This window comes from Chiloscyllium plagiosum, chromosome 4 (genome assembly GCF_004010195.1).
Source record: "Chiloscyllium plagiosum isolate BGI_BamShark_2017 chromosome 4, ASM401019v2, whole genome shotgun sequence".
Taxonomy (NCBI): domain Eukaryota; kingdom Metazoa; phylum Chordata; class Chondrichthyes; order Orectolobiformes; family Hemiscylliidae; genus Chiloscyllium; species Chiloscyllium plagiosum.
This window is the reverse complement of record NC_057713.1, coordinates 39070715-39092974: the sequence shown is the minus strand read 5'-3', so window position 1 is coordinate 39092974 and position 22260 is coordinate 39070715. Positions and strand designations below refer to the sequence as shown.

At 40.2% G+C, this 22260-nt stretch overlaps 2 protein-coding genes across 5 annotated transcripts in view; both read right to left on the bottom strand.

The window, feature by feature from the left end:
- The window catches only part of mterf3 (mitochondrial transcription termination factor 3), a 54213-nt gene that overhangs the window by 21253 nt on the left and 10700 nt on the right, over positions 1–22260 (bottom strand). The window contains exons 1-4 of one of the 4 annotated variants that reach the window (XM_043688017.1): positions 20598–20691; positions 19886–19952; positions 15812–16164; positions 10938–11087 (exon numbers count right to left, since the gene is read on the bottom strand). In XM_043688017.1, the coding sequence (XP_043543952.1) occupies positions 10938–11087; positions 15812–16142 (481 nt within the window). In that variant the 5' untranslated portion in view covers positions 16143–16164; positions 19886–19952; positions 20598–20691. The other 3 variants (XM_043688018.1, XM_043688016.1, XM_043688020.1) reach the window with 3 other exon arrangements.
- On the bottom strand, positions 17486–20581 carry LOC122548970 (jerky protein-like). Its single transcript, XM_043688014.1, has 2 exons — positions 20539–20581; positions 17486–19759 (listed from the first exon to the last, which is right to left on the bottom strand). Exon 2 carries the CDS (start codon positions 19529–19531, stop codon positions 17738–17740), a length of 1794 nt encoding a protein of 597 aa, XP_043543949.1. The 5' UTR covers positions 19532–19759; positions 20539–20581; the 3' UTR covers positions 17486–17737.

Here is a 22260-nt window from a genome sequence, read left to right as displayed (position 1 = left end):
GTTTGGGTAAGAAGGTGTCTTTCTGTCTGTCTGGCTTAGGAGGTCTCTCTCTCTCTCTCTCAGTTAGATGTCACTCTTGAGTGCGGCGCTGGAAAAGCACAGCAAGTCAGGCAGCATCCGAGGAGCAGGAAAATAGATGTTTCGGGCAAAAGCCCTTCATCAGGAATGAAGTCTCGCTGTCTGTCTTTCTGGATGAGGAGATGTCTCTGTCTGTCCGGGTTCAGAGGTCTCTGTTTCTCTGCATTAGGAGGTATGTTTCTGTTTGATGTAGGAAGTATCTCTGGGTTTGGAGGTGTCTGTCTGTCTGTCTCTCTCTCTGGGTAAGAAGCATCTCTCTCTCACTGTCTGTTTGGGTTAAGAGGTGTGTCTTTGTCTTTCTCTCTATTCGTCTGGGTTAGGAAGTAGCTCTCTGTCTGGCTGTCTGTTTGGGTTAGTTGTGTCTCTGTCTTTCTCTCTAGCAGTTTCTAGCACTCCCACACTCACGCATGCACCTCCTCACAGACTTAGACACTCTATACTCACATACACATATATATACACTCTCTCTCACACTCACAACCCCCAATCCAGACAGACTCCTATACATACACACACACAAAAACCCACATGCACACATATACATATACGTTTGTGGAGTGAATTTGTACTTGCAAAGTTACATTGTACTCTGCTCAAAAACTGCATAAATTCATGTAAGACTCTGTTAACTAATTTTTTAGATTAGAATCAGTCCAAACATTATGGCACAGACAGAGAACACAGGGGGCTAACATCTTCAACGTAGTATCTGGCGAACACCAACTGTTACAATTAACCTGAGAATGTAACTTAAAAAAAAAACGCTTTGTCATTTACATATGAAAGGAGTGAAACTATCATGGTATTCAAACAGATGAAAGACTCAACAAACAATCAAGGTATTTTTCAATGTATAATTTCAGTTATGTCACACTATAAACTTTTGCTATAAATTCTGTGTCTTACAATTGTGTACTCCACAACCACCTGATGAAGGAGCAGCGCTCCGAAAGCTAGTGCTTCCAATTAAACCTGTTGGACTATAACCGGGTGTTGTGTGAGTTTTAACTAATGGTAAGTTGTTTGTTACAAGTGAGAATTGTGATTGATCACACTTCTTACATATTATTTTCCACATTCTAAAATAATTTGTTTATTCATGCAATGTTGTTTGCATGTTGTTTAATGTTTCAGGTCCTTTCACCAGACCACATCCAGCAATATGGAAGATGGTTTTTAGTAAGCTCTGAAGCTACAATAAAAGCTGCAAGTCTTTCCTGATATTTGGGACTTGAATTTCTTTCTTCTCCCAGTTAGTTTAGTATGTTATAGTTTTGAAAATTATTTGCGAATTGCTTATGAAAACTTAGCAAGTGAGTCCAAAAGGTGAATCATTGATTCCTGGTTTGATTCCATATGAATAAATGGTTGTGAATGCTTATAACTTATGCCTAGACCTAGCTGATATAGAGGAAAGAGTGAGGACTGCAGATGCTGGAGATCAGAGCTGAAAAGTGTGTTGCTGGAAAAACGCAGCAGGTCAGGCAGCATCCAAGGAGCCGGAGAATCGATGTTTCGGGCATAAGTCCTTCTTCAGGAATGAGGAAGCTGTGCCAAACAGGATAAGATAAAAGGTAGGGAGGAGGGACTTGGGGGAGGGGCATTGGGAATGCGATAGGTGGAAGGAGATTAAAGTGAGGGTGATAGGCCGGAGAGGGGGTGGGGCCGGAGAGGTCGGGAAGAAGATTGCAATTCAAGAAGGCGGTGCTGAGTCTGTTCTCTGAAACGTTCCGCAAGTAGGTGGCCTATCTCCCCAATGTAGAGGAGGCCACATCGGGTGCAGCGGATGCAGTAAATGATGTGTGTGGAGGTGCAGGTGGATTTGTGACAGATATGGAGGATCCCTTGGGGTCTTGGAGGGAAGTGAGGGGGGAAGCGTGGGCGTAAGTTTTGCATTTCTTGCAGTTGCAGGGGAAGGTGCCGGGAGTGGAGGTTGGGTTGGTGGGGGGTGTGGACCTGATGAGGGAGTCAGGTCCATAAAAATTCACATGCAGAGTTTGGGACAGGAGTACATCATCTAAGAATAAGAGATTACACACTTAAAATGGAGGTGAAAAGGGATTTCTTCTCTGAGGGGAGTGAATCTGTGGAATTCTTTACTGCAGAAAGTTATTGAGGCTGGATCATTAAGTATATTCAGGACTTGGATGGACAGATAGAGGCAATGTTGCCCATCAAGACCATACTGACCCTGGAAGAGCATCCTACCCTTTCCTCATAACCCCATATTTACCACAGTTAACCTACCTTGCTTGGACACTATAGTATGGCCAATCACTTAATCTGCACATCTTTGGACTGTGGGAGTAAACCAGAGCAGCTGGAGGAAACCCACACAAGCACAACGTACAAACTCCACACAGTCACCCCAGATTGGAATCGAACCCAGGTCCCTGGCGCTGCATTTACTAAAAGCTTGTAGATCTGAACAAGTGCACCTCATGATTTGAGCTCACCATTAGCTAACATGTTGTTTACAATGGGTTTTGCTTTGTCTTGTGCATCACTTCAGGTCTCAGTGTGCTGTATTTCCTTTTCCTGGTATTTTTGCTGTTCCTGAATTTTGAACAAGTGAAATCTGTAATGTATTGGCTGGATCCTAATCTACGCTATGCCACATGTGAAGCAGATGTAATGGTATGTAGGAAAAGAATACATTCAGATTATCAAGTTGCTGCCTGTTGTAACAATACTTTCATGAAGATTAAAAGCCTGCGGCTCTTATCATTTGTCATTCCTTAGCATTATTCTATAATGAGAAAAATCCAAGATGCATTAAAGTTATTCCTTCATTTAAATTCATTCATTTTGCATTCATTTATAGTATTCAGCTGTATTTAGCACTTTTGTATTCTTATTTTTCTTCACTTTCACCTTTGGGTATATGAATAGGAAGGGTTTGGCGGGATGTGGGCCAGGTGCTGGCAGGTGGGACTAGATTGGGTTTAGATATCTGGTCAGCATGGACGGTTTGGACCAAAGGGTCTGTTTCCATGCTGTACCTCTCTATGACTCTCTGACTCTAAGTGACTGACTTGTATGATTTCTGTAAACATCACATGTTTTATTGTTTCAGTTGATGTGATGATCCTGGAGTCTGTCAAACCTAACTGATGAGCATTGATGCAGTTAGACCCTTGGACGTACAAATGGCAGTGAATAGTCAAAGCTTGTAATCAAAATTAATTTAGAAATATTCTTTTGTTATCACTAGTTGAAAATTTTTAATTTTTTTCTTCTCATGTTGTTCTTGGCAGCATATAACCAAACATATCTGTAAAAATACTTGTTGTATATATCCTGACATTTATTAAGAAGGTGAGAAGGATATAATACAATTTGGAATCCAATGCCTACCTATTCTGTTGTAAATAAGTAAACTTTGAAGGGTAATTCTATGGAAATTCTTGGCTGAGATTGCTGGTTTGTTCTAATATAGGTCAGTACCTAGCAAGGAGACCCAAATTCAATTATAGTCACAGTTCGTCTTTTGCAGTTGAGTTTTCTTCCTATTTTTAATCAGTTTCTGTGATCACTATTATCAACATTTTAGCAAGAAAAGTTGAAACTGCAGTGCTACTGAGAGGCAGTTGAGGTTTCTTTCTCCCTGGCTCAATGAAGGAACAACATTCATAATTTTACAGAAATATGAATTTAATGTTTCTTTGCTGATTTGCAGTTGAATTTTAAAAGATTTTGAAGCAGTGTTGTGTTATTTTGGACTGCATCTGCATCTTGACATCTCAATCTCAATTTAATCCATTTTAAATAAGGGAACAGAATATAAACAAGACATTATTTTTTTAACTACCAAACCAAGTAACAGAGTGACAATAAATTTACTTGTGCTGTTACACAAAGCCATATGAGTGGCAGATGGTTGGTGTTTGTTATATTATTTTGAATTTTACAAGCATTAAATCTGAAAATTGACACAATCTAGGTTCATGTCCCAATCTGTGCTGAAAAAGCAATTTATTTTCCATTGAGAAGGAAAATTGTGACACACTTTCATCGACTAGTGGGGGGAAAAAGAAATCAAAGTCCCTGATCCTGTTTACAATCTAGTTTCCCGCTGCTTGGAGTAAATCTGTAATGATTTTAAAACATTGAAAATTTGTATAAATGTATAAATCTCAATAGCATTTAGGAATTAGGAACAAATGCTAATAATGTCCATGACGGAATAAAAAAAACATTTGATTTTGTAAAAATAACTTTGATAACTTGTTATTGGAGCATGTGTGCTGCTTTAATGAAACCTTCCTCAATTACAGTTTGCAACCTCTTTTGTATACATTAAGACACTTAATCCCACGGACATGGGAGCAACTGTGAGTTTACAGGTCGATTCCAGGAGCATTTGCTCATTAGATATTGTTCAGCCAACATTATAACTGATCACCAGACATTTTGTAAATGACCCAAGAATTGTTCCTTGGAGAGTATTATGTGGGTTTGTGTTTTCTGCTGCAACTATTCTTTGTCGGTCTGCAGAAAGTGTTAATCTGCAACCCTGTTATTCGTGGAAGCAGTTCCAGTTTTCATCACAGAATTGAGTAGTGGAATAGCATTTATTCGGTGATCTAATTTTTAAATTGGCTTTTAAGATGTACACAATGTTGGCAAGATCCCATTTATTCATATAAACGTTTTAATTTTTCTGCTGAGTTGTGGGGATAGTTTCCTTCTCAGTAAAGGGTGGAAAGGGCAGAGTAATCCCCTGGTAACAACTTTGTGTTCTAATTCCAACAGATGATCATCCTGGTTAATGTTGTGATTTGTTACTGAAACTCATGTATTTTCATAATATGAGGTTATTGTACAAAAGATGAACAAAAGCAACCAAAGGTAGACATATATAGAAGACAGTTAGAAACATCTTAACAAGCAGAATAAAACAGTTTCAACCTGTTTCCTAATGTACTTTAATGTGCATCTTGAGGATAAAGGGTCTATTATTACTTTATCTTCTCCAATACAAGCCTTCAATGAAATTTCAACATAAGCTCAAAAAACAGCTTGTCACCTTTAGATTAAGTATATTATAGCCTTCCACATTCAAACTGGAGTTTGTTGATTTCAGACTGCAATCTCCGCCTTCTTTTTGTGTATTCCTGCGCAGTTTTCGGTTTTCCCACCTTCTCCTTTGCCCAGGCTGGCAGCTGTCCATCACACCTTCTCTAGCCATTTCTTTTGTTTCTTCCCTTGTTCTATTATTAGTCACAAAAACAAAAATTGCTGGAAAAGCTCAGCAGGTCGGACAGCATCTGTGGAGAGTTAACATTTTGGGTCAGTTTTCCAGCAATTTCTGCTGTTCTTTAGATTTTTTATCTATTATTACTGTTCTGGCCTTGCACCACAACACTTGAATTTCATTTAATTTTGCTTCTCTTCCATGTTAGGAGAGCTTCCCTTTTGTTCTATTCCAACCCTCCTCATTTCACATGTTTAAAAACAAGCATGTTGCCTGACTTGAGTAGTTCCAACATTTTCTGTTACCTTCTTTTCCATTCTCCATAATGATTACTTTATCAATTCTTCTTCCCCTCTATCGGGTTTTCCCACCTTCTCCTTTGCTCCAGGCTGGCAGCTGTCCATCACACCTTCTCTAGCCATTTCTTTTGTTTCTTCCCTTGTTCTATTATTACTGTCACAAAACAGAAATTGCTGGAAAAGCTCAGCAAGTCAGACAGCATCTGTGGAGAAAAATCAGAGTTAACATTTTGGGTCAGTCTTCCAGCAATTTCTGATTTGCAACATCTGCAGTTCTTTTGGTTTTTATCTATTATTACTGTTCTGGCCTTGCACCATCAACACTTTATTTCCTTTAATTTCGCCTCTCTTTCACGTTAAAAGAGCTTCCCTTTTGTTCTGTTCCAACTCTTCTCGGTTCACATGTTTAAAGACAAGCATGTTGCCTGCCTTGAGTATTTCCAATATTTTCTGTTTCTTTCTTTTCCTTTCTGCAGAATGATTACTTCATTAATTGTCATCGCTTCTTCTTCCCCTCTATCCCTCCCAATCTTTCTGTCCTGCATGTATTTATGTCTTTTCTTAGTATCTTTTTGTAATATCATGTCCACCGTGTTAGTTTCCTGGGTAATTACTTAAAGAAAGCAAATTGGCAGAAATATTATCAACTGTGTTCTTTAGTGAACCCGTCCCAAACCTGAACTGTAATGTTTAAAATGGTGTTCGTGGACTAATTTTGTTTTCCTTTTCTATCCCTTCATGGTTTTTCTTAATTCTTTCTTTTCCTGCAACTTTTCTCATTCCCCTTTGTTGTCATCTCCTTTCTTACCTTTATAGATCAACCTGATTCAGGCATGTTATGACATCGCTCTGGAACAGGTGGGACAACCCAGAGCTTCTGGCCCAGGACCTACCCAGACATACTCTGGCAGAGACACTGCTGCTATGCCACAGGACCACTTTCTTTATTTCTCTCTCTTTAGTTTCAGTTTTACTTTTATTTGCTTCTCTATCTGTTTCTCTGTGTGTTGGTCATGGCTGATTTGGTAGAACACTCACCTCTGAATCACAAGGTCACAGGTTCAATACCCGCTGCAGATCTTGATCGTGAAAATAAGATGGACATTGAGTGTAGTTGTGAAGAGGTCCCAGCTGTCTCTTTGGACGGGATGAAAAATTCACGGCACTATTCTGAAGAAGAACGGGGGAGTTATTTTTGATTAATGCATCCTTGAACAACATCACAAAAACTACAAATGATCAGGTCATTATTTTTAAACACCGAAAGAACTGTGGATGCTGTAAATCAGAAGCAAAACGAGTTTGCTCAGCAGATCTGTCGGCATATGTGGAGAGAAATCAAAGTTAATATAATGTTCTGAGGAAGTGTCGCCGGACCTGAAACGTTAACTTTGATTTCTCTGCACAGATGTTGCCAGACCTGCTGAGCTTTTTCAGCAACTTCTGTTTTTGTGTAAGACATTATTTTTGTTGTGCGTGGGAGTTTGCTGAGACCAAATAATTAATACCTGCATTAGAACAGTTTGTACACTCTGAAAAATACTTAATCCCCTGGAAGATACAGGTACTTGAAGGCATCCTATGCTTGTGAAGAGCACTATATAAATGCAATTTGTCATTCCTTATTTATACTGTGCTGTTATTAGCTTTCTCTTGTTTTATGTGCAATATATTATTTTCCTATTTATCACCATTGTACATACTTCCTATTACTCTTCTATTTCTTTGTTAGCTTTTTTAATGATTATTTTCCCTAATTTCATTCTTATCACCTCAAAATTTTTTTTTCCCAATTTATTAGTTTGGTCTTGGACCTATTTGCATCCTTCTTGACCTTGATTTTAATACACTGTAATTGCTGTTGCCTAAAGATACCCCAACACTTTATGACCTCTCCTGCCAGTTTTGTAACTTCACAGCCACTTCAACAGCTAACAAAAGCAATGATTTCCAAAATGTATACTTTTTGTGTTCGATGACAGAAGGGTTTTTCATTTTCTGTTATGCCCGTACTAATATTACATGTCTTCATCAGGGCAATCCACACAACCAGTGGAAAGCTGAAAAGGGCAGTGTTGCAGTTTACTCCGGCCAGCTGGACATACGTTCGGTGGTTTGACCCAAAATTCTCCTTTCAGAGAGTGGCTGGAATCTACCTCTTCCTAATTATCTGGCAGGTAACAAACCTAAATCTGCAGAGCAAATGTGACCTCTCATACTGAGAAAGATGTTTCTTTGTGACTTATTGGATGGAACTTTCAATTTCAGTGGGGCTAGAAATTTGGTGAAAGCAGATCAGTCCTCCACTGTGCATCCTGTTGTGCTGATGATGGATCTGCCTCCGCACTCTACCTTCTAGCTCATACCCAATCCTCCTGAAATTGCATCTCTCACTCTTCTGTCACTTTATTTAACCCCATGTTGTAGTGTCAATGGTGTGAGAAGTGTGGGATAAAAATGAAGGAAAGAGAGGAAACACCAAATGAGAAAGAAATAACACAATGGGAGAGAGTAAAACAAGTGAAGAGGAAAGAGGGAGGTCTGGCCGTGCCAGTAAGATAACTGTGAAATCTCGGACCCATTTTCTCACTTCCATAAGCCAGTGGTTTGTGAGTTAATAAAACCTCTTTATTGGTTTGGCCTGAGCTGGACTATTTTGAATGCACAGTACTGCATCACCTTTGGTTGAACATTCTGCTGGTGTTTGCTCAGCTGCTCAATGCTTGAGACTGTGAGGTACGTGAAACTGTGTTGTTCCTTACGGGAAATCTAACTGACATTTAACAGTTCATCTCTTTGCTGTATGTGAAGAAAGTGAGGACTGCAGATGCCGGAGATCAGAGTCGAGAGTGTGGTGCTGGAAAAACATAGGCAGCATCCAAGGAGCAGGAGAATCGACTTTCAGGTGTTCCTGATGAAGGGCTTATGCCCGAAAGGTCGATTCTCCTGCTCCTCGGATGCTGCCTGACCTGCCGTGCTTTTCCAGCACACACTCTCAACTCTATTGAATGTGGGGCTTTGAACTGATGGGATGAAAACCTGATGAGAATTGAAGCATATTTTGGTAGTTATTAATTAATTTTAAGTCAAGTCTGGGTGGAATGGAGGGAGAATGAAAGCTGGTGTTTTAAATTGTATGGAACCTTCAACATAGATACTATACTTGGTTGAAAATCTTGTAGTTATAAGGATAGCAACAGTCTCTGCAGGAATTAATGTTCATGTAACTGTGAAGGATGTAGTCTTATCAAATTTCACTGCTTATTTTTAATATACGATGAAATAAATACAAATCTGATGTCTAGTTTGCATTTCTACAACATGTTACTTCATTGATTTCATTCTTCTCTGAAATGATCTTGAAATCCCTTCTTCTTGCCTTTGTTATCTGCAAACTCCACTCTTCCAGTACACTCCTGGCTAATCTCCCACATAAACTTGAGCTTATTTAAAACTCTAAGGCCCGTATCTTAACTTGCAGTAAGTTCCATTTCTCTGTCACCATTCTGTTTGCTGATTTTCATTGCCTTCTGATCAAGCATCATTATGATTTTAAAATTTTCATCCTTGTTTTCAAATTCCTCCATGATTTCATTTCCTCCTGACTTCTTAGTTTGCTCCAGCCCCATAACTCTCTGAGATTAGCACTCTGCTAATTCTGCCAACGTCAGCCCTTACATTTTAACCTTTGCAGTATTTGTGGATGTGTTGTGGTTCTGTTCGCCGAGCTGGGAATTTGTGTTGCAGATGTTTCGTCCCCCGTCTAGGTGACATCCTCAGTGCTTGGGAGCCTCCTGTGAAGTGCTTCTGTGATGTTTCCTCCGGCATTTATAGTGGTTTGTCTCTGCAGCTTCCGGTTGTCAGTTCCAGCTGTACTCTATCAACATGTATGTCATTACATGCAGGTTTCATGTCGGTAAAATGTTTCTTGTATATCCAGTAAGCTTTAACTTAGTAGATTACATTAATATCAACCAATAGAAAACCTTGAATTCATCTGTTGAATATTTTATCAAGGTGTGTCATTCAGCTGGTAGACATCCAAGTTTTAGCTTGTGAAAGTTAGCAAGTATATTGTGAAATAGTTAACAGTTCTAATACCTCCATGAGGGACATTGAAATTATTTACAATTTCATGGCATATTAAGAAAGTTTAAAAAGTTATTTGAGTTCATTAAACGTTTTTTTTCTGTTTTTTAGTTGATTGAACTGAACACCTTTTTCTTGAAGCACATCTTTGTGTTTCAAGCAGGCCATGTGCTGAGTTATGGTAGAATTCTCTTCATTGGTGTGATCACAGCTCCAATTGTACGGGAAAGCTCCCTTATCACTTGTTTTCAAATGTACTGTTGATCTCCTGTAGCATTGCTTACATGTAAAAAAAAAGTTGTTTTCTAATTTTCATCTGCTTCTGATAATATGTGTTCTCTTCTGATTATTTGTCTCCAGCCTTTTTCTCCTAAATTTTCCTCACTCTTGTTCATCATTTTTCCCTCCCAAGTATCACCCTTCCGTACTATCCCTTTTGGAACAGCAACTTGTAGGAAGTTTGACATGAGAGCAGTAGAAGACTTTCAAAAAGGAAATAGTGCAAGCACAGGACCAACATATTCCTGTAAAAGTGAAGGGTGGGACCAAGTCCAGAAAATCCTGGATATCGAGGAAGTACTGAAGGAGAATTGACTTACGAAACAAGAATAATGCATAATGAAAGCAAACCATAAATATAAACGGGAAAAGTTCAGTTTAAAGGTTGTATTTTATGGTTCATATGGAAGGTCTCTATTTTGAGAAATGGATTTTTCTTAATTATTAAAAAAAGGTCAGAGGAAGGCCATGAGAATAATAACTACTTTGAAATCTCCTAGCTATCAGCATAGAATTAGACAGCAGAGAATTTTTTCATCTAAATAACTGGACTTTGGAAAGATTTGAAAGGAGTATTAAAAGTAATGAAAGAGTTAGTCAAATAAGCACAGAACTAACTTAGGTTGCAAGAGATTTTTTTTCTATCAAGGATCATCAACTTCATTTTCTTTTCTCCAGTACTCTCCAGTTGTTTTCCTATGTTTTTGCACCTTTTACGAGTTACCATTTGGAATCATAATTCTTAATAACACCATGTCTGTATTGGAAATACTCAGTGGACTGACTGTCCTTCTCTTTTCTGTCGTTTCAGATGTCTGCGATCCACAATAATTTAATTCTTGAGTGGAAGTTAAATAAAAGAAAATTAACATGAAGCTTGGGCAAATAAAGATAGCTAGCACTTGTGAGTAAGAGTCAGCCAGGACAGTCTGCTGCATCAATGCCCCCAAAGCACTTTAATTATTTAGATTTATTTTCATAGAATCATTACATACCTAGAAGGACCAGCTTGGTTAGCGTCTCTGACTGGTCAACATAGTCACACAAGGTAAATGAGGTAGGAGGGAGTGAAGGACTTGCTTCAATTTGCAAAGCCTCTTCTTCAGATAATTCATCAAATGGAGAATGAGGTGGAACATCTAATTCTGAGATTTAAATAAAAATATTAAATTAACTGAAGAATACAATTGCAGAGCAGAACAGATGCAAGGTCCTCTTCATACTTAACACTTTTTCTTTTAACCACACATGTATTAGATTTCATGGAATTATATGGCACAGAAACGGGCCATTTGGGTCAACCAGTCAATGCCAGTGGTTCTGAAGAATCATACTGGACTCAACATTAATTCTGTTTCTCTTTTCACACATACTACCAGACCTGCTGAGTTTCTCCAGCATTGACTGTATTTGTTTCATGCCAGTGGTTTTGCTCGACTTGAATTTTCTCACCTTACCGATTCAAACCTTTACTCCCTTCTCCCAAATCTGCTCGTTTACCTGTGCCTTGAATTCTTAACTATAGGATTTAACCAAATCCTGTGGCAGGAAGTTTCACAATTCAGGTAGATTGTTACTTTTGATTTCCCTTTTGAATGTGGTGACATCCTATATTGATGGCCTGTAGTTATGCTCTTCCCCACAAGAAGCAACTTACTGTGAGCACTCTATCAAAATCTTTAGTAATTTTAAAGGTCTCCTTTCAGCCTTTTTTCCCAAGAATAACAGACCTCATCTGTTAATCCTTTCCTTCTATGTCTATCCACGCATTTATGGTATCATCCTTATAATTCTTCTCTGCATTCTTTACAGTCATGATTTGGAGATACCGATGTTGGAAATGTGTTGCTGGAAAAGCGCAGCAGGTCAGGCAGCATCCAGGGAACAGGAGAATCGACGTTTCGGGCATAAGGGCTTATGCCCGAAACGTCGATTCTCCTGTTCCCTGGATGCTGCCTGACCTGCTGCGCTTTTCCAGCAACACATTTCCAGCTCTGATCTCCAGCATCTGCAGACCTCACTTTCTCCTCAAAGATACCGATGTTGGACTGGGGTGTACAAAGTTAAAAATCGCACAAAACCAGGTTAAAGTCCAGCAGGTTTAACTGGAAGCACACGAGCTTTTGGAGCGCTGCTTCTTCATCAGGTGATTGCTTCCAGTTAAACCTGTTGGACTATAACCTGGTGTTGTGTGATTTTTAACTTCTTTACAGTCATTCTCTATTTTTCTCTGAGAAGACACTTCTGAGTACTGAACCTGACCCAATATCTCACCTGTCTCTGTGACATACGTTGTTTATAATGCTCCTGTGAAGTGCCTGTTCATTAAATTACAGATGTTATACAAGTTATTGCTGTGTAGCAATTTACATAATATAATGACCAGAACATTATGCAGTACACTCAGTGTAGTCTAAGCAAGGTTTGATATAGGTTGAGCATAGCTTCCCTACTTTTCAATTCTGTCCCTCATGAAATAAAGACTGGTGTTTGCTGTACTTTATTTTTAATGACTGAGCTAACTTTTGGCACAACTTTTAGCAATTGTTGTATTTATTCTCCCTGACCCCCTTTACAGTATACCACTACCTTACGTAGACTGCACCTTCCAAGTAATTAGTGACCTCCTTATTTTTCCTAGAAAATATAATCGGTGTTGAAATTGATTTGCCAATTATTTTTCCACTCTGCAAGTTTATTAATGCCCTTCTGTAATTTGTTAGCAGACTTCCTCAGAATTGAGTATCCGTTCTCCCCCACTCCTGTCCGAATTTCCTTTTGATTCTAGACCTGTTTATTTCCAGCAGTTTCTGTTTTCGTTTTAGATTTCCAGCATCCGCAGTACTTTGCTGTTGTGGTCTGCTAACCTTCCTACTTTCCTAACAATCATTAGGCACTTTATTTGTGGTCAATGTTGTAGAACTTCTCAGATCTAATGTGATACTTAACACCATTCAAAAGTAAGACTTGCAAGTATGTAATCAGGAAACTCCATTATGAGACATATATAGCTCCACTGAATGTTACAGGAACTAACCAATTTAATTTCTTTTAGGTTGATAAAAGTTCAATATAGTGCATCACTCATTCATACAATTTAGGGACATTACAAGTATCACACAAGATTTATGTATCTGTAATGTTGCTACCCCATGTGTGTGCACTGCATAGGTTTGGTCTGTAGTTTGAATTCAGTCACATCACAAGTACATGGAAGGGGTAGCAATACATATCTAAATCCCCGGTGAAAACAGGCTTAGACTTTGTGTGCTGACCTCACTTGGTCAATTAGTCTATTGATGCTTAACACTTAGCCTTATTAGAAAAATAAATTGAGTGAGGTACTACAAGATAAAAATCTAAAAGCACATTTCAATTATGGATAACTGATACAAAGGCATTTAGATTAGATTAGATTACATTACATTACAGTGTGGAAACAGGCCCTTCGGCCCAACAAGTCCACACCGCCCCGCCGAAGCGAAACCCACTCATACCCCTACATTTACCCCTTACCTAACACTGCGGGCAATTTAGCATGGCCAATTCACCTGACCTGCACATCTTTGGACTGTGGGAGGAAACCGGAGCACCCGGAGGAAACCCACGCAGACACGGGGAGAATGTGCAAACTCCACACAGTCAGTCGCCTGAGGCGGGAATTGAACCCGGGTCTCCGGCGCTGTGAGGCAGCAGTGCTAACCACTGTGCCACCGTGCCGCCCACTAAAAGGCACCTTCAATAGAATAGAATATTCCAAGGAGCTTCAGGCTATTAAATAAGATTTCACACTGAGCCACTCAAGGTCCCAGTAAGATAGACCTGATCAAAGGAAGACAAAGGTAAAGAGGTTTAGGGAAGGCTTCCAGAGTTTAGGACCCAGCCAGCTGAATATTAATTGAAGATGAACTCAGGTCAATTTGATATTGAAGCCTTCTTAAGAGCACGAACACCATCGTTCTGTATGTGTTCACATCAAGATGCAGAAAAATTCTTGCAATGACATTTCATTGATCTAATGGATCAGCCCGGTTCACTGGCTGAATTAAAGATAAAAATCACACAACACCAGGTTATAGTCCAACAGGTTTAATTGGAAGCACACTAGCTTTCGGAGCGACGCTCCTTCATCAGGTGATTGTCACCTGATGAAGGAGCGTCGCTCCGAAAGCTAGTGTGCTTCCAATTAAACCTGTTGGACTATAACCTGGTGTTGTGTGATTTTTAACTTTGTACACCCCAGTCCAACACCGGCATCTCCGAATCATGAATTAAAGATGTACAACTAGTGTAGTGATCTATGAAGAAGATCAGCATCTAGTTGTTCAATAATGCATTGAATATATGTCAATTTACATATTGAATGCATTTAACAAAACAAAACATAGCTTACCGACAGATTGTACATCTTTCACCACACAAGGCAGTTCTGTTTTGCCATAGTTCCTTATTTTTCCTAGAAAATATAATCGGTGTTGAAATTGATTTGCCAATTATTTTTCCACTCTGCAAGTTTATTAATGCCCTTCTGTAATTTGTTAGCAGACTTCCTCAGAATTGAGTATCCGTTCTCCCCCACTCCTGTCCGAATTTCCTTTTGATTCTAGACCTGTTTATTTCCAGCAGTTTCTGTTTTCGTTTTAGATTTCCAGCATCCGCAGTACCTTGCTGTTGTGGTCTGCTAACCTTCCTACTTTCCTAACAATCATTAGGCACTTTATTTGTGGTCAATGTTGTAGAACTTCTCAGATCTAATGTGATACTTTACATACTTACAGGTCTTACTTTTGAATGTGTTATATATGTCTCCATTATGAGACATATATAGCTCCATTGAATGTTACTGGAACTAATCAATGTAATTTCTTTCAGCTCGATAAAAGTACAATGTAGTGCATCACTCATTCATACAATTTAGAGACATTACAAGTATCACGCAGGATCTATATATCTGTAATGTTGCTACCTCATGTGTGCACTGCATAGGTTTGGTCTGTAGTTTGAACACAGTCACATCACAATTACATGGAAGGGATAGCAATATATATCTAAATCCCAGGTGAAAACAGGCTTAAGACTATGTGATAGGCGAAATTGGGTACTGCAGATGCTGGAGATGAGAGTCAAGATAAGAGTAGTGCTCGAAAAGCACAGCAGGTCAGGCAGTATCTGAGGAGCTGGAAAATCAACGTTTTGAGATTCCTGATGAAGGGCTTTTGCCCAAAACATCGATTTTACTGCTCTTCAGATGCTGCCTGACCTGCTATGCTTTTCCAACACTACTCTAATCTTAGACTATGTGGTGCTGACCTCAGTTGGTCAAGTAGTCTACGGGTGTTTAAGACTTCAGTTTATCAGAAAAATAAATTTATATTTGACTGAGGTACCACAAGATAAAAACCTAAAAGCACATTTCAATTATGGATAACTATTACAAAGGCATTTAAAAGGCACCTTTAACAGAATAGAATATTCCAAGGAGCTTCAGACTATTAAATAAGATTTCACACTGAGCCACTCAAGGTGCCAGTAAGATAGACTTGATCAAAGGAAGACAAAGGTAGAGAGGTTTAGGGAGGGGTTCCAGAGTTTAGGACCCAGCCAGCTGAATGTTAATTGAAGATGAACCCAGGTAAAAAGCACCAACACCATTGTCCTGTATGTGTTCACATGAAGGTGCTGAAAGATTCTTGCAATGGCATTTCATTGATCTAATGGATCAACCCTGGTTCATTGGCTGAATTAAAGATGTGCAACTAGTAGAGTGATCTATGAAGAAGAAACTGTCAGCATCAAGTTGTTCTATAATGTATTAAATGTATGTCAATATACATATTCAATGCATTCAACAAAACAAAACATAGCTTACCACCAGATTGTACATCTTTCACCACACAAGGCAGTTCTGTTTTGCCATAGTTATGACCTGTGTTTAGCAAAATACAGCTTTCTGTGAACCGGTATCCATTGCCATCTTCTTTACTTGGTGGCAAACTTGATGCTGAAGAACTCAAGTCAGACCTTTTCAACATCCAGAGTTTTTGAGTCAAAAGGCATTGACGTGCATCTAAACCAAAGCGACTTTGAAGACTATAGGATGCTACAGGTACCACTTTTATTTCTTGCTTTGAAGACCAAACTAGACCAATAATTCTCAATGAAGACCATCGGTAACAAATGCGGTGGCACAGTGAAGACATTTTTGTTCAATTTAACATGATCCTGTAAACAATAAATGTAATGAGTAAACAGTAATTGTATTCATTAGAATTGCGGTAGAAGTTATGTTAAAGTTAAAATTAAGTGTTTCAAAGCATTAAAACACTTTGGATACTTACAGATTTTAAGTAGTAGATCAAAATATGAAATGTAGACCATGGGTTGAATTTTCATTCTGGGATTGCGACTCTGGCATGGGTACATTTCCGGGTCCTGACCCCACCAAATACGCCTGATGTTGAACACGAGTTTTAAGCAGAAGGCCAGTGTCTCCATCACCAACCAATTGAAGATGGTGACTAAAGTGTCAACAGGAGGCTCTAGAGCACTGAATGATAAGATTGATCACCCGTTAGAGTGGAGCTCTGTCAATGTAGTGGAGGGGGCTGTCGATGTCAGTAGGACAGTGATGGGAGGTGCTCTCTGAAGACCGATTCATACATTTTTAACATAAAAAGGGACGCAGCTGCCAGGCAGCAATGAGAATGGGCAATCTTTAGAATAGCTATGTTGATTGTGGCTTTCAGGGCTCTATGACAAATCTCATACTAAAAGGGAGCACAGCCTCTAGGTTTATGATAGAAGTAATGGTGAAAATCACCCAGGCTCTGGCCACAATCATTGAATCCTTACCATATACCGGGGTGCTGCTAGAAAATTGGAGACTTAGAAATGTTTAATAATAGGGAGAGAACCCAATAACTGCAGGCTCAACAAAAAATCTATTGACAGCAGGGAATCTTTTTGAGACAAAAATGCAAAATCATTGGTACTTGGAAAATTTTGGGTTAATAAACATTAGCTTTGTTAAAAGTAAATCATGTTTGACTAAGGTTCCTTGATGCAGACTGTGTAAATGGACTTTTGAAAGGTCTGATGTACTTGTTAACAAAATTGAAAAGGACAGTGGTTACATGGGTATAAAGATGGTTAAGGGTCAGAAAGAAACTCCAACCTGCATGTGCTGTAGTGTTACCCCAGGACTCAATGGCTGAAACCACAGCACTCTGATAAATACAGTGCGGGAAAGTGAAAAGAACTGTGGCCAACGGTGATACCACTAACAAGGACATAATTAAGCAAACAATTGGAAGATAGAATTTAATATGCAGAAGTGAGAGGTGATTCATGTTTGCATACGGATAACAGGCAATAAAGACTTAATTGTGCAGGAACAATGAGAAAATCATGTACATATGTACATATCATTGAAGGTTTCAGACATATTGAGAGAGTGGTTAGCAAAGCATATCAGATCTTTATCTTCATAAACAGAAGTATACAAAAATGAATTTATGCTGAACCCTTATAAAGCTCTGATTAAGCCATACTGCAACCTTTCGAGTCTACAATGTTTGGGACCAAGCCATTTCTGGATAATGGATATTAGAATTCTGAATCAAAAGTAATAGAATTGGAAAACATCATGGATATAAAAATTTTCATGAAACATAAAATACTGATCAATTCTGTTATTACTTTATAAATGTTATTTTACTTATTCAAATATGATTATTCATGCGTCCAGTTTCAAAGTACTTTATCAAAATGTTGATGATGACTTAAAGGGAACAAGTTATTCCATACATTGCTTTATTTCACCAATATTTAGAAGAGGTGTAGGAGAGAGTGGATGATAATTGATGGCAAAAGCAGTCAACTCTGGGTCCTTTGTGTCATCGAGTCCACTGGTTGACGGGATCGAGCTCAGTGATGCTAATGGTGTGTGCGCAAAGGATTTTCCAACTTCATCAAACATTTGCTGCAACCTCATTTGTTTCATGTGTTTTGGCTGCTCATTTATCAACTTCTCTTGGATCCTGTGTATGTGCATTACATCTTGCTGGCTTACAAAACTTTGTTGCTCAAGAAAACGAATGAAGCGGGAAGCTAGACTGATTCCCTCTTCCAAGGTAATCTTATCCCCAGTAACATTGTCTTCTTCATCGCTGTTGTCACTATCCTCAGACTTGTAGTGTAAAACGCCCTCAATTATCTCTGAATCTGTTACTTGTTGTACAACTGAAGTATTATCTTCACCATTTAACCACGCCAAAATGTCTTCCTCATCCAAGTCACTTCCCATTTGCTTGGTACAACACAAGAGGTCAGTCACCATTGCCTTGGTTTCACTTAAACTAAAGGCGTCAGAGCTTTCCCCCATGTCCTCGTCATTCAATATAATTTCAGGACACAACTTACGCCATGCATTTTGTAAGGTTCTCCTCGTTACACTGTCCCATGCATTTGTCAAACACCATATAGCATCTTTGAGACTGAGGGCAGTCTTAAAGGCATCAATGCCACCAGTATTGTAGCTGCTCACAAGACGACGTAAAAAACTCTTCCTGTAGTGACTTTTCATTGACCTGATAACTCCTTGGTCCATTGGCTGAATTAAAGATGTACAACTAGTGGGTAGATAGGTAGGGAAGACATTGTCAGCATCTAATTGCTCTCTAGGCGGATGAGGTGTGCAGTTGTCTAAAAGAAGAACAATTTTGCAATCTGCAGCCAACCCAACCTTTTGACAGTGTGTACGAGCCTCTGGAACAAAATGATTATGGAACCAGTCACTCAATATTTCCTCGGTAACACACGAACATTTATTAGCTTCATAAAGCACCGGCATAATTTTCATCCCTTTGAAAACACGAGGCTTAGGACTTTTACCAACAACCAAAAGTTTACATTTATGTGTTCCAGCAGCATTTGTGCATGCAAGCACAGTTAGTCTTTCTGTTGATTCTTTGTAATCATGTACCATCATTTCCTCTGGACCAACAGGCCTGTGTCGTGGCAAGCATCTCCAGAAAACATCTGTCTCATCCACATTATATATTTGTTCAGGGCTAAGATCCTCATCTTTCATCAACTTTGCAAATTCAGTTATGTAACATTTGACAGCCTCTGTATTTGCAGAGCTCTTTTCACTGGTCTCTTTAAGGTGAATTCCATGCCTATGTTTAAACCTCTGCAACCAACCTTGAGAGTACTCGCACACAGAATTAATCTTCATATCATTATGAAATTGTTTGGCCTTTTCCATAAGCATTGTCCCCGAAATAGGGAGCCCCTTACTACGACGTTGTCTGAACCATTTATACAGGGCATCATCATGGTCAGCAGACTTAGCACGATGCAGTGTTTTACGCTCACTAATTCCTTGAACTGTGTCACTTTCAGCACAGAATTTAAATAGCTTTTCACGTTGCTTCTTGATGTCATAAATTGTTGTGATTCCCACACCATATGCCTCACACAACATTTTTACTGAAGAACCTTGATCTAGTTTATTTATGATTTCAACCTTTTCTGATATTGTAAGTGTAACATGCTTACGTTTTGCTGTACTTTTCTTACATGCCATAGTGAGAGATTAAAAAACAAACTATATCCTGAGAATAATTGGGTCTGCTCAAAAACACTTGAGCAAAGAGAGTTTGCGTGAAAAATGGCAGTTGGTAGAGAGGATGAAGTGATCCTGTCGGGTGTGAGAGTACAACACAAGGTTACAAAGTCACTCAGCCCTTGAAATCCTGTGCTCTCCTCAACCAGATGAACTCATGCTTCCCGATCTGCTGCAACTGGCTCTGGTCTGCTCAAAGAAAAATTCCAGAGAACTTATTTTTTAAATTTCTAAAGAATAAGTTTCCAGACGGAGAGATTATAGAGTATGCAACTAGTTCTTGTGATCACAGTTGAGGGTGCAGGGGGAACTTACCAAAATGGCTGCATGGATGAGTGATATTAACTGCAAGGTTAGTTTGGAAAAGTTGGATGTTGTTCTCCTGAAACAAAGGAGATTTAGTAAGAGCTATAAAAGACTGTGACAAGATTGAATAAAGTAGACAAGGAAAAACTGTCCCCAACTCGGCGATGGTGCAAGGGCTGAGGAACACAGAATTTAAAGCTTTGGGTAAGACAAACAGGGAGAAAGTGAGGAACAACCCTTTTTAAAGCAACAAGTACAAATGACCTTGAAGATGCTGCCCATCAGGATGTTGGAAATAGAGACCATCAATGATTTTTAAAGGAGATTAAACAGGCACTGTGTGACCTTACAGTGATTGGGAAGGGGAATGGGATCGAATGGGTTGTTCTGAAGGGAGTTGGCATATCCTCGAGTGACCAAATGTCCCCAAGACTACATACTGTTCATGTTCTAAATTGTACTCATTTAAAAGAAGCGGCAGGAGAACAGAAACGAGTTGGGAAAGCTGTTAAAAACCCGTTGAGGCCTTTATCAGGCGCCGATTATTCAGCAGCTGGAGGATTCCGTCCATGTGTGGGCAGCAGCCCACTTTCGGAAGGAGATGTAAGTCTGGGGGAGTTTATCGGAGCGGTAACAGGGATTAAATACTTGGGTTGGAGTACCTGGAGAGAGTAGGGTCAAAGCACCGGATAGTGCACACAACAGTCCTCCCAGTACTCACCTTAATCATTCCGACCGGGAAACACAGAGTCAATACCGAGTCAGCACTGCTCCCGGGAGGAAGAGAAACAGGACAGTACCCGCTGCAGCTCCGCCGTACGGCACATGGTCCTCCCGCTGCAGCTCCGCCGTACGGCACATGGTCCTCCCGCTGCAGCTCCGCCGTACGGCACATGGTCCTCCCGCTGCAGCTCCGCCGTACGGCACATGGTCCTCCCGCTGCAGCTCCGCCGTACGGCACATGGTCCTCCCGCTGCAGCTCCGCCGTACGGCACATGGTCCTCCCGCTGCAGCTCCGCCGTACGGCACATGGTCCCCCGCTGCAGCTCCGCCGTACGGCACATGGTCCCTCGCTGCAGCTCCGCCGTACGGCACATGGATTCCCCCGCTGCAGCTCCGCCGTACGGCACATGGTCCTCCCGCTGCAGCTCCGCCGTACGGCACATGGTCCCCCGCTGCAGCTCCGCCGTACGGCACATGGACCACCCCCTCCCCGCTGTAGCTCCGCCGTACGGCACGGTCCTCCCGCTGCAGCTCCGCCGTACGGCACATGGTCCTCCCGCTGCAGCTCCGCAGTACGGCACATTGTACCCCCGCTGATTCACTACTTACTTTGTCATCGTTCATCTCGTAACCCTCAGTTCCACTTTGCTGCCTTCCCCCTCAACTCATGATTCACTTAAATTTAGTACAATATATTTGGTATCTCTAATCATGTGAATATACTTAATATCTCTGCCTCAAAAGCCTTTTGGTATAAAGAATTCCACAGCATAATTGCCCCTTTCGAGAAAGAAAATCCTCCACATCCCTGTTTTAAGCCCCTTGTTGAGATCATGCCCTCTGGGCCCAGCCTCTCCCAACGAGGTTAAACAATCTTTCCACATTTACCCTCTTGAGTCCTTTAAGAATCTTGTAACATTTCAGTAAGGTTGCCTTTCATTCTTCTAAATTCCACTGAGTACTGGCATAACCTACTCAGCCTTTCCTTAAAGACAGTCTTTCATACCCTAGTATCAGCTGAGTGAACCTTTGCTGGATTGCTTCCAAAACCAGGATATCATTCTTCAGATGAGAGTCCCATAACTTCCCAGTAGCCCAGCTATGGTCCAACTAGTGCCTTGTATAGTTTGTGCAAAACCTCCCTTCTTCTCTACTCCATTCTCTTTGAAATAAATGCCAACATCCCATTTGCTTTTTTCCTGGTTATGGATGAAGAAAGTGAGGACTGCAGATGCTGGAGATCAGAGTCAAAAAGTATGGTGCTGGAAAAGCACAGCATGTTAGGCATCATCCGAGAAGCAGGAGAGCCGGCGATTCGGACATAATCCCTAATCCATGCTGCTCCACACAGGCTGGGGAGTTATTTCTTTCTCTTGTCAAGCTTAGTAGGCCTCTCTTTCTCTCTCCACTCTGTGTCCTGCTGGGTTAGTTATGAAGGCCTCTCTTTCTCATCTGCTACAGCTGAGATTCAGGACACTCTCATTCTAGGAGACTCAAGATGGATTCGGAGCTATCTCTTTCTCCCTCCTGGTAGAGTTGGCTGGGAGATGTCTCTCTGTGTGTCCTGCTCGGCTGGGTTAGGAATGTCCACTGTCTCTTTGTGCTGTTGATCCAGGTTAGCTGATGCCTCTGTGTCTGTTTTGAGAGACATCTCTCTGCCT